Raw genomic sequence first — 11,585 nt, 5'->3', positions numbered from 1 at the left:
TGAGCTTCGTTACGATTTCAAGTTTGCCCGAATCCTCTATCTGTGTCGCCTGCTTTTCTACCCGAAAACAACCGTTATATTCGAAAGGAAAAAGACTATCATACACGTAAATGCTGAGGTTTCCCCCCATTCTCAATCAACCTGCGTCCTCTCACCCGCATGACGTCGCCAACTGCCTTGCGTAGTTCTCTGTGTGCCTTGCGTACACCACCACCACTATTGTCCGTATCCAACTGCGCCGCGTAATAGGCCATTTTATCGCATTCCCCAACCATGGTGAGCATACACCCCCAGGCAGCATTCAGATGGTCGAGGATCACATCGTCCACTTCAGTAGTACAGCTGCTCGCATCCTGCAGATTTCCAGGTTCGCCGAGGCGTCCCTCGAGGAGTCGAAGCACTGCCAACTCACTCTCATACTGCATCCTGACCGTCTCCGTTGCAGAACGGATAAAGATCTCGCACCTCTCAAACGACGGCTCTTCCATGGCATCGGGGACCCTTGACGCGCTAGTCGTACGCAAAGGAACAGAATCAGAGCTCTCTGCGTTCCTGCTGATCCACGCTGCGAGCTGGGGTCTTCCTTTCACAAAGCCAACTACCCATTTCTCGGACAAGGCGACAAAGGCCCTGCCATCGCGCTTCGCACGCAGCGTATTGGCCATCTCTTGTATAATGGCGGTATCGAGGCTGAACCCGCCCTCGAGCAAGGAGACTATCCAGTTGTGAAGGGTGTTCTCCTCCGTTTCGGTCAATGCCTGGCGCCTCGGGCGCGCATCTGCGCGGCGGCACATGGCCCTGAAGCGCGTGCGGAGGGTAGCCTCGGGCACATCGTTGTGTCGGGCTGCCTCGCGGATCGAGGAGAATTTATGGCTTTTGAGCCCGATGATGGCTATGGCCAGTCTGTCTGCTGGTTTGGACGATTCATTGCTGTGTTTGGAGCGTTGGGGGGGCATGGTGGGTCGCTAAGGGAGATAACTTTATTATCCAGATGGGAGACAGGTGGTGTGAGTCTGGGGTCGCGTGCGGCGCTTATAGGCGCGGCTCGCGTGCCTTTTGGCTGGTCGCTACGTGACCAGACCCATACCAAAACTTTGATTTTATTGCATGGCAACGTAAAACGACCTTTTGAAGTGGTTCATGCTATGTGCTAGCAATTTGGTTCATCTGTTGTCAGCGGAATTGCTTTGGTTCCCGGTTTCGGGCCGCAAGTACAGGCAGCGTTCATTTCATTAGTATTTGGAACATGCTACATGCCCCACTTATATTTCTGGTAGTGGGTGGAAGTATTGTATTCCAAATATTAATGAACGACCACTGTACTTTGTACCGTTGTGGTTGTAACCAACTTTATCTTCGAGACCTCCTGCTGTAGCTGGTAGGGACACCTCTCAATACTGTCCCAACTCGTTTATAGGCTAATTCAGTGATACATGGGTCTCTTGTGTTCTCCTCCAGGACTGGTCAATTTGAAAGCAGGGAAGAGGTCGCCACAATGCTTCTTGTTTCGTGATTGGCCATATTGACAGCATACAATGGATATAAATTTTGCTTTACATTCGAAGGTAGCCGGCTGGTCATCAAATGCTTCCACAAACTTCAATCATTGCTACCTATCTCCAGCCATAGTTCAAGTCCTGTATGTGTCATGAGGACTGCCAAATCTAAGTTACTCCACGTACCCAATAACTAATGGCCAGCCTAACAAGCCCATTCCATCCTATCAAGCCGACGAAATCATGCTCAAGTTCACCGCGCTCCCTGCTCCACTACTCCCCACACCAGAGAGCACAGTTACCAAGACCGTCGCCGAGCAAGGTGGCTTTCCATGCAGACGATGCCTGGAAGACGGCCAACCCGGCGAAGAAATGCTCCTGGTCCCCTACAACCCATTTCTCGGATCATCCCCATACACAGGTCCCGGCCCGGTCTTCGTGCATCGCAACAACTGTAGGCGATATCAGTGCGATGGATCGGTACCTGACCAGCAGCGCCGGCGCTTGCTTTCTGTACGGGCGTATGATGTGAATCATATGCTGGCTGGATATGCGGTGGTGGAGGGGACCGAGCTCGCAGGGAAAGCGGAGGAATTGTTTTGGGATCAGAGTGTTGAGTATTTGCATGTTCATTACGCAGGGGCGGGCTGTTTTGCGGTTAGGGTTGATAGGATGTGAAGTTATTGAATGAGCCCACATTGAGCTTGATCTCGACTGCTCCCATTAGTAGTCTGGATGTGTGCATGTGCGCGCGGCATGAACCAGACTCAATTTGTCAGACAGGTTACTTGGACAATTCAACACGAAAGAATGGAGTCAATCACACAGTAGTAGACCGTCACGGAGACGGGACCGCCAGCCAAGGCAGTTCAGATCAGATGGATAAGAGCAAAAGGAGAGATATGTAGATAAAAAAACAGCCAATCTATCCAAGGAAAGTCAAGCAGGCAAGAAAGAAAAGGGTTCAACTCCCCGGGTCCGTGCTCAGCCTGGACCGTTTCGGTATATACATCTTCAATATGAAGGTTCATCAAAGCCAGATAGAAGTGGTAAGGTTGGCCAGCAGAGAAGGTAGGGTAAGGGAATGAGAGAGTTCGAAAGTCAAAGGGAGAAAAGAGGACAGAGTGCAGTCCAAAGCCACGCAAATACCGAAAACAAAGACAAGACGCAAGAAGTATCAAGTTCAACAAAAGCACCAATTTCACTCCAAAACAGCGCAAAAGGACATTTTCCGGACATCAGAATCATAATCGTTTCCTTGAGGTCGAAGACACGGGTCCCGCACCCTGATCGCACCCCTATCTATGCTCACGCTCAAGCATACATCGAGTCATCCCGGGCCAGCGCCATGCTCAGATCCACCGTTGTGCCCAGCACACTGCTCAGGCAATCGATGAGCTCAAAGTCCTCGACGACGGCGCCAAAGCCGTAGCAGCGGACCTTGGTGTTGAGCGTCTCGATGATGATCTTGACGTCGTCGCGGCCGAGCGACTGGTACAGCTCGTGGTTCTTCAGGCACTGCAGCGCCATGATAGGTGTGATCTGGCCATCGGTGACGAGCTGGCGACTCAGATTAAGAAGAGTGCCGAGGTTGGCGAGTGGCAGGTCGTAGGTCTTGTGCGGATATGCCTGCGCGGGGGTGGTGTTGGCGATGTAACTGGGCGGCGGGCAGGTGGCCATCAGCGCGTGGCCAGAAAAGGGCATATCCTCGTCGTCAGCCTCGGTGATAGAGCGGCGGCAGAGGTAGTCGGTGTGTTCGCGGCAAGGTCCTTCGAGTCTGTGGTAGAAGATGAGGGTCAGTGGATCGTTGGATGCGCTGCTGGGGGCGGAGGGGGAAGGAAGATGTGAGACATGGCGTACGTCAAGATAAAGTCAATCTGGAGTTGTGGGTCGCTCTCGAAGACGCCGCGCATGGCTGGTACAGGCGAGTCGACCACCTGGCATGCAGACCGATCCAATCCTAAGCTTTCGTTCGCGCAGGTGTGATATACTTGCTGTTGAGGCACGAAGCCCATCGGGGGAGAAATGTCGGGGTGCTCCGCCCCACCGTTCGCGCCGGGGCTCAAGCCCGTGGAAATAGAGGTTGCCGGCGTCACATTCGGGTTGCTAGTCGAGTTCGTGAAACCCGCAGTGTTCGATCCGCTGCTGCTGGCTGGGACGGGGCTCGTCTGGAATCCAACCAGCGGGCCGCGCTCGGCCATCCGCTGCTCCAGCTCAGGTCCATAGTTGATGCCGTGGGCGGCCAAAATTTCCTTCAAGACTTCGTTCTCGCCCCGCGCCGTATGGAGCAGCTCCTTGTGTTGCTGGAGAGCGACGTTCGCATCGGAGATCTCATTGGTGTAGGCCTCCCGCAACCGCGACACCTCCGTCTCCAGGGCTCGCATGTACTGTTCCTTTCGTTCGCGATGAGTGCTGCAATGGGTCAGCTGACCTAATTCGACGATCAAGGGCGACCATGCAAATTCATTCTGTACCGCTGAGCTTGGCGATTCAGTTCCTGTCGCCGCGTGAGCGCAGGCTTGCTGTCGGGCTTGGGGCCGCGGCGCTTGGGCGTCGTGCCATCTACAGAGAGACGGGTATTAGATCGCGATCGATGGTCGCGGGCTTGGGGGAGGAGGAGTAGGGGGGTGTTCACCTCGAGTGACCTTCTTAGGACCTCCGAAGATTTTGAAAAACTCATTACCAAAGGTGGCTTTGGTGGGAGTCGAGGGTTGCTCTGCAATGGGGAGGCACCAAGCAGCCCGTCGGTGCGGACAGCCCCGGCGCGGAGAAAGTCAGCAAGGGATATCAAGACCATTGTGAGCCAGATAGAGTTGGAATGTTTCTGGGGATCCAGCAACATCGGACGCATAACCCGCTACCAGATCGGACCCGATCTCAAAGCACGGTCGCATGGAGGCTCGGGGCAAGTCGAGATCGGTCGGGGAGCTGATTGCTTGGGAAGGCGCGGGAACTCACCAGAGAGCTGTTGCATGTCCATAGGGTACACCCCGCCAGACATGATGAGGCACAGTCAGGATACAAGTGAAAAAGGTTTGCAGCCGGAAGGGAGTCGAAGGGATGAAAAGCCCGAGCGCACCGTTTGGCCAGGTGGATGTGATGGATCGCGGGCGGAGGGCTGGGAAAGGCTTGGCGAGGCTGAGAGGTCGAGGACGGGGCCGGTTATATAGCAGCGTCGCGGGAAGAAAAGAAGAAAAGGAGGACGAAGAATTCGAGGGCTGTCGTCGCAACCCCAGTGGCACGAGGGGGAAGAACGGAAGTACGGAGTACCTTCCATCGATCGACTCTTCGAGACGGATTGGCGAACGGCTGCTTATTCGCCCCAGTCCGAGATCCGTAGTTAGACCCCGTTCATTAGGGCGCGCTCCACAAACGGCGTGGCTCCTTCTGGTCTGTAAATCTGTAAAGAATTGGGATGGCCGTGGTGCTCTCGCATGCTCATCCTAGCAGCGTTGAGCGCGGAGTATAGTTACTGGACAGGATCCCGCCAACGGCACTGGCTCGACGCGAGCACGCATGAGAAACTCCGTCCAGAGTGTGTGACGAGTCGTCAAGGACCCAATGGAGAATCATCCCCAATCAACTAGTACAATCCGGCAATAGTCCATCCGCTGCATGGCTTACTCGTGACAAATACTTGCCGGCGATTAATCCCTCGCACACCAACCTTTCCCTTTCCGCCCCCTCCATTGCCGCGACCAGGCACACCTATGATCGCCCGGGAACACCGGCCCCGAGTCTAGGTCCAAGTGGAAGCCCCCAATTCGCTTCATCCAGCAGGTTCCCCCGAGTGGATGCCCCATGGAGATCCTCGTCCACGTCTCTGCGCCCAGTACCGCCCGCGACGATGCGCGATACCGCGCCCAAGTCGCCGCCATCCGCGCCTTCGAGCCGGTCTCGCGCCAATTACTTGCCCCAGATGGAGGCCTAGCACCTGCAGCTGCCCCAGAGTCCACAGACTCCTCGCTGCTGCAGGCGTCCGGGCTCATTTCTGCGCCATCCCCAGTCCCTCGCCAGTCTGCAGAAGCTGCAGCAGCAGCAGCAGGCGAGGGAGAAGTGGCACGCAAGACTAGCACCGATAGTTGCTATGATCGGGATTTAAATGCAAAGGGGCAGCAGAAGCCGCCAGGCGACTGTCCAGAATCAGCTCTAGCTCCAGCTCCTAATTCAAATTCCAATCCACGTCCATGTCCACGGCGCGATCCTCGGCCGATCCTAGTCAGTCCTGAGACGAACCAAATCGGGCCCAGTCCACTGGTTCCAGTGCCTACAGATCGACGAGAGCGTCACCCTCTGCCCGAGCCCGACTCAGACTCCCTCGAGAGTCTGGTCAGCGTGATCCCAGACTCGCAGCCGGAGATATCGTATGAATCCGTCCACCGCCCATCAACGCCGTCCGCATCGTCTGCGGCACCGCTGCACGAGGAATCCGGTGCTCGCCCATCCAAACGGCGGCGGGTCGAGTCCCCGCTCCCAACGAGCCAGACGATCGGCGTGGATGCTGCAAGTCACAGTGTCACCACCGCACGCTCTGCACATGATACAGAAAAAGCATCATCCAGGACCAACCGTCCGACTGCCCCTCTAGTTCAGTATCAGGGTTCCCAGACGCATCCAGTGTCTGCTGCTTCTGCAATCAACCCCCCAAGACCCATACCCATCATGGGCATGGCCATGACCGTCACTCTCACCATGATCACAATCCTAATCTCCTCGCCGCCCTTCCCCTCTCCCTCCACCCCCGCCACCCCCCATCTCCACCGCCCCTTTTACCACACACGTCACCCCGACCCTGACCATGTTGACGGAGCGGCTCAATCCTGCCCGCACGTACAAGCCCACCCATCAAGCCCGCGAGCTGGACAAGCTGGAGCGCGGGTACTGGGCCGTTCGTATCAACGTAGCCGCCACAGACGTGGAAGAGCGCGAGCAGGAACGGAATCAGAAGCCAGCTGCTCAGCAGGGGCAGGCAAACCCCCGCAAGGAGAGTTGGGGCGCGCCCCAGCGAGATCCCAATGACTGGCGCGCGGCGGAGTTTGCGCGTTTCTGGGCATTCCTGTCGGATTTTGTTACGGCCGAGGCGCGCGCTGGCTGGGGCGTGTGGTGTATTGTTGAGCGGGTGGAGAGCGAGGGTGAGGGCGATGGCGATGGCGATGGCGCGGCGGATAATGCGGTTCAGCCGGTCTTGCTGAAGGTCTATGCGTGGGGCGAGGTCGCGATGCACATCTATCTCCTGCTCTTCCTGGCTAGCGAGCGCCGGGTGCGAGGCATGGGGTTGCGCTGGATAGATTCATGGGAGAAAACCGTGATTCAGATGCCCTAATTGTTGTCTCGGGGTAAGGCTTTCGATAGGGCCGGTTTCTGATTGGGACTTGTGGAGTTTATAGCGTTTTAGTGTTCTTGCAGGAAACAGAGATACCCAGTTATAAACTAACGAAATGGAATGAAAGCTACTAATAGTTCGACGCATCGATACGACAATCGTGATTGGACAGTCTGACGAGAACCTATGTCACCCGTAGTGGAGGAAGATGCTCCATACGTTCGTTCCATGCGTCTTCCAAACGACCTCCAGGAGAGGGTTGGAGGAGGCCGTCTACTACGATATCTAGAAACACCACAGGATGTCGTCCAGGCTTCCGATTTACAGCCGAAGGATATTGTACATGCTGAACATGGCCAAGGTCCATTAGAAGACTGACGAACCAACCAAGTAGAAAGAGAAAAAGTAAAATCACAGCGGCAGAAAAGAAGTGGTAATGTTTCACAAGTAAAGATCCCTGAAAAAATGGTGACACCGACAAATGTAAGGAAGAAGAAAACAGGCGCACCCGGCAAATTTGTTCGCCATCCGTCCTTTTGCGCCGAAACTGACGCCGTTAGAACTGGTTGAAAAAAAAAAATGAAAAAAAAAGGAAGAAGAGAGCAGAGCTAATAGTTCAGCTCCCCGCCGCCAGATCCGCCTACCGCGTCCAGGTCTTCGTAGCTCTTCAGGCTACGGCCCTGAACGGCCTCGCGCGGAGGCATGACCTGCGCGCCTCCACCGGCACCCATGGCATCTGGGAAGGGATTGGCAGGGGCCAGGATGGCAGCTGGGTAGCGAAGGGGCACGGAGAAACCGGGAGTGAGAAGACGACCGCCAGGGCCGTACGTGCCGGTCGGACGGACAGGGCTGAGGCGTCCACTGCCGTTAGGAAGGCGGCGACGGTCGTATGGGCCAGTCCGATGGCTTGGGTTTTGGCGGCCTCCACCGCGTCGCATGGGACCTGGCTGGTGCAGGCCTGCGGCCTCCCCTGAAGCGAGGCCGTTACCACCCCAGGCGCCACCTGCACCCACCATTCCGGGCATGCCTCCCGGGGGAAATCCACCAGGAATGCCCCCGGGGTTTCCGAGGTAGGGCACGTTGGAGAGACTGAAGCCCCGAGGGGTACCACCCTGGCCATGGCCGGAAGAAAGAGGGAAGTGCCCGTTGCTGTTGGCATCAGAGCGGGATGGGGCAATGCGTGAAGGATCCAAGACGTAGGCATTCACCAGTGACAACTGTAGTGTGAGTTAGTGACTGCTATTTTTATTGTTACTTTGGAAGGCGGTGCCACACTTACATCACGTTGGATAGTGTCGAGCCACTCCATGTGGCGCTTCTCGATATGCTTGCGCCAGAAATTCTCTGCCTTGAACAGCTTCGTGCACTCCGGTACCTTGCAGCGGAATCGCGAGTCGTCCTCCTGCTTCACATACTTGGCCAGCTCGTCCTCAAGGGCTTGGTTCACAGGCTTGCCGCCGAGCTTGCGTAGGTCTGCATTTTCAGGCTCCAGGATCTGGAGCAGCTTATCCTCGAAGGTCTTCACCCAGTTGAACGCGCGCTGCAGCTGTTGTTCAGACTTGGGAACACGCTGGGTGCGTCTCTCCTGCGCAGGCGATGCACGTTCCTCTCCGTCCTCGCTCGGCTCCCTCTTCTTAACGGGAAAGGGCTGTCCGAGAGCGCTGGCGCGAGCGACATCCTTGGCTTGGCTGGAGAGACCGGTGCGGGGACGACGAAGGTGTCCACCAGGGCACTTGCGACCAAGTTCGTGAACGGAGTCGCTCTCGAAAACACAGAAAAAGCAGAAATTGTGGACGCGTCGCAAGTACTCAACCATCAAGTCCAGCTTCTTTTTCTTGGCCAAGATCTCTTCATCGTCAACCTCGTCTTCCTCGGATACCTCCTTCTCCTCACCCTCTTCCATCTCACCATCCTCAGCGACGTCTTCATCGAAGCCGTTCTTTTGCTTCTTGATACTGACAGGCCCCGTCACGGGAGGCTGGAGCCAGCCCTTGCCCCTGAGGTCATCGACACGCTCCTCGATCTTGCCGAATCCGTCCACATCTCCCATCTCGGTATCCAGCTTGACGACCAACCTTCGAGCCAGCTCAAGATCGCGCTCGATCCGCTCAGGCGCGGAAAACAAATCCCAGAGAGCCTTCTTGCGAGGCTGGGATGGAGGAACATGGACGCCAACGTGGCAGACAAAATCACCGTGGACGGGATCATAGATGGTCTTATCATTGACTGCATCCAGCGCCTTCTCCGCAGCGCTGATCGTCACGCCTCCATTAAGGCCGTTATCATGATCCATCATCTCGCCTTCTTCATCGCGACCATCGCCCCGTTCCACGATATTGGTCGTCTCACCACCGGGGTGCAGCATAATCCAACCCATGCGGTGGAACTTTTTGGAGGGATTCGGATCGCTGAGGCTGAGCCACTTGAACCCGCCATCATACTCTCCAAGGTGCTCCTTGCAAAACTCCTCGATCTTGTCGCGGCTCACATTCGGCGCCAGGGTCTTGATGAGCAGGGCGGGTTGAGACAGAGCCTCATCACGGAGCTCGCCTCCCCGAACGGGGAGCAGATCCAGGACTCCCAGTGTTTCACCAACAGCAGTGGCCTCACCCTCCTCCTTCTCGATGACACCACCAGCACCATCGCTTTCGCTCTTGTAGATTCCTTCGAGGGTGAACTCGTCAAACAGACCGTCATTGAGATCCCGCTCCCACTGTTCATATGCGCCTTTCCGGAAGCCCGTCAGGCGACTGCGGAGCGGGTCCCGCACCTCGGGAATGTATCTCTCTTTGAACCATTCTTCGTTGCGATGCTGTTGCACAAATGTCCTAGCCAACTTTATCTGCAAGTCGATCTTGTATGTATCATACGCAGCCTGAATTTGCGCCCGCTCTCGGTCCCGGTCCTCACGGGCTTCGCGTTCTCCCTTAACACGATCTGATGGGCGCCGGCCTCCATGCTTCGCACGCTCCTTTTCTTCGCTCACGGATTGTTCAGCTCTCCACCATTCCGCAAACCAAGTGAATCCAACCTGGAAATCAAGGCTAAGCGGGTTGGGAAGTGGATTTGAGGGAAGCGGGCGCTTGCCAGAGTCTTGGCCCGGGATGTAGCGGTCAATGTTCGCGACATTTGGGGAAGGAGGTCGTCGGCGATCCTCACGATCACGAGCAGCGTGCTCGCGGGAGTTGTTGTAGAAGTCATCTCGAGGGCGGCGCTCTGTAGGCTCGTAACGATCAATCATGGGAGAGCGGGAACGGCCACGACCACGGCCACGGCCACCGCGACGATCTTGGGAGGCTGAATCATCGGTCAATAAGCGAAGCCCTTCTTCTTTCACCCTCCAGGCAATCATGTATATAGCAACATACCTGGCGACCGGCGTCGGTGATCTCCTGGTGCTCTATCGGAGAAAGAGTCCGCTTCACGGTTCCTCTCGGGAGATACATAGCCTTCGTATGAGTCCATCTTTCCTTATCCTAATGGATTCCGGATTGTCTTATTGCTTCACAGCTCTTGCCGCAAACAGCCCAGAGACTCAAGCGCGGTCGGTCAAAGGCGAATGAGGTTCCGAAAATGTGGACCAAGGTTGTCGCAAAGGGCGTAGAAAGCTAATCTTCGGCATCGTCAATATCAGACCACGAAACTTGGAGGTGGAGCGGAAGAGCGGCACGCAGATGATTGCGGGAGACAAGAAAAGACAAGGTAATCAATCAGGAATTTAGAATAGACGAAATGAAGCGACTATGGACCCAGTGACTCTCCGGTTTGAAAGCCCACCGTCGCCACTTGGTCATAGTGGATGAGGGTGGAGAAAGAGAAATGATGAAGAGAGTCAAGTCCGCAGGCGGAGGCCAGAATCAACCAAAACAGGGTCACGATGGCGCGAAAGAACCCTGCGATAACGCACGCGGCGCCATCATGGGCTTGGAAATGGTATTGAAAGAAGGCAGAGAAGGCATAGAATGTCCAGAAGATAGGGGGGCAGAGCTGATAGCGAGGAACGGAGGAACGGGGGTAGGACGAAGGCAAGAGAGCTGTTCAAAGACGGCGGGTGGCAAAGGAGGTAAAGAATGAGGGAGAGGAGGAAGAGGAGGGAGCAATAGAAAAAGGGTCAGGCCACCTACAAGAGAAGCCCAGAACAGTACAAGAATGGTGGTTGGAATCGAAGCCAGAGCTTCAGCGCGCAGGGTGGAGGAGACAGGCCGTGAGACGGAGAAGGTTGGAGAGAGCTGGAGAAACACTAGCCATCTTGGGTTAGCGCAGTTCCTGACTGGACCCGGTCACCTGATGCCATCCAGGCCAGGCCAGATGACAATCGTGAGCTCGTGAGCCCTAAAAGGTACACAAGTTATGACGAGTTCAAAAGTTGACAGCCGAAAATAAACAGAAGATAGAAGATCCTGGTGGGGGCAGAGTAGGAGAAGGCAAAAATCAGGGGTCAGGATATTGCGAGGAGCGTCCGAGTCAAACACAAACGCCCTGATCACCCGAGCCCGAATCAGCCAAACATTAAGAGACACCGCCAATACTTTTGCCAGGGGCCTGGAACGTCTTGCTTAGAATGGGTGAATCAGTTCAGCTTAGGTTGATTCGGATCTGTTCCACCTGTGATGGTTGTGTCTTGGCGCGATGGCTACCGGTGGAATCTGGCCCATAGATTGAAACTAGTGGTGCTAAGAGGGCCGCCAAAGGAGATTCCCATATTGCGGTCAAAGAATGGCATTCTACGCCCTTGATTACCCGATCACAAAGCCTGAGGCTGAGGA

General features: G+C 55.7%; 4 protein-coding genes across 4 annotated transcripts; 1 reads left to right on the top strand and 3 right to left on the bottom strand.

The window, feature by feature from the left end:
- Positions 1-98: 98 nt before the first annotated feature.
- N7482_008808 (DNA-binding domain-containing protein) lies at positions 99-956 on the bottom strand (the record flags this gene model as incomplete). Its single annotated transcript, XM_056690932.1, has 1 exon — positions 99-956. One exon carries the CDS (start codon positions 954-956, stop codon positions 99-101), a length of 858 nt encoding a protein of 285 aa, XP_056540697.1.
- A 1,854-nt stretch (positions 957-2,810) lies between these two features.
- Positions 2,811-4,497, bottom strand: flbB (the record flags this gene model as incomplete). The annotated part of the gene is made up of 5 exons (XM_056690931.1): positions 2,811-3,273; positions 3,357-3,908; positions 3,971-4,058; positions 4,132-4,212; positions 4,455-4,497. 5 exons carry the CDS (start codon positions 4,495-4,497, stop codon positions 2,811-2,813), a joined length of 1,227 nt encoding a protein of 408 aa, XP_056540696.1.
- An 800-nt stretch (positions 4,498-5,297) lies between these two features.
- Positions 5,298-6,819, top strand: N7482_008806 (uncharacterized protein; the record flags this gene model as incomplete). Its single annotated transcript, XM_056690930.1, has 2 exons — positions 5,298-6,176; positions 6,307-6,819. The coding sequence occupies 2 exons, from the start codon at positions 5,298-5,300 to the stop codon at positions 6,817-6,819; spliced, it is 1,392 nt and encodes a 463-aa protein (XP_056540695.1).
- Positions 6,820-7,427: 608 nt separating this feature from the next.
- On the bottom strand, positions 7,428-10,284 carry N7482_008805 (putative arsenite resistance protein Ars2; the record flags this gene model as incomplete). Its single annotated transcript, XM_056690929.1, has 3 exons — positions 7,428-8,036; positions 8,099-10,107; positions 10,188-10,284. 3 exons carry the CDS (start codon positions 10,282-10,284, stop codon positions 7,428-7,430), a joined length of 2,715 nt encoding a protein of 904 aa, XP_056540694.1.
- Positions 10,285-11,585: the final 1,301 nt, after the last annotated feature.

Source organism: Penicillium canariense, assembly GCF_028826845.1.
Source record: "Penicillium canariense strain IBT 26290 chromosome Unknown utg000006l_segment0_segment0, whole genome shotgun sequence".
NCBI lineage: Eukaryota > Fungi > Ascomycota > Eurotiomycetes > Eurotiales > Aspergillaceae > Penicillium > Penicillium canariense.
Note: the sequence above shows the minus strand (reverse complement) of the source record. Positions and strands in the feature narration are given on the sequence as shown.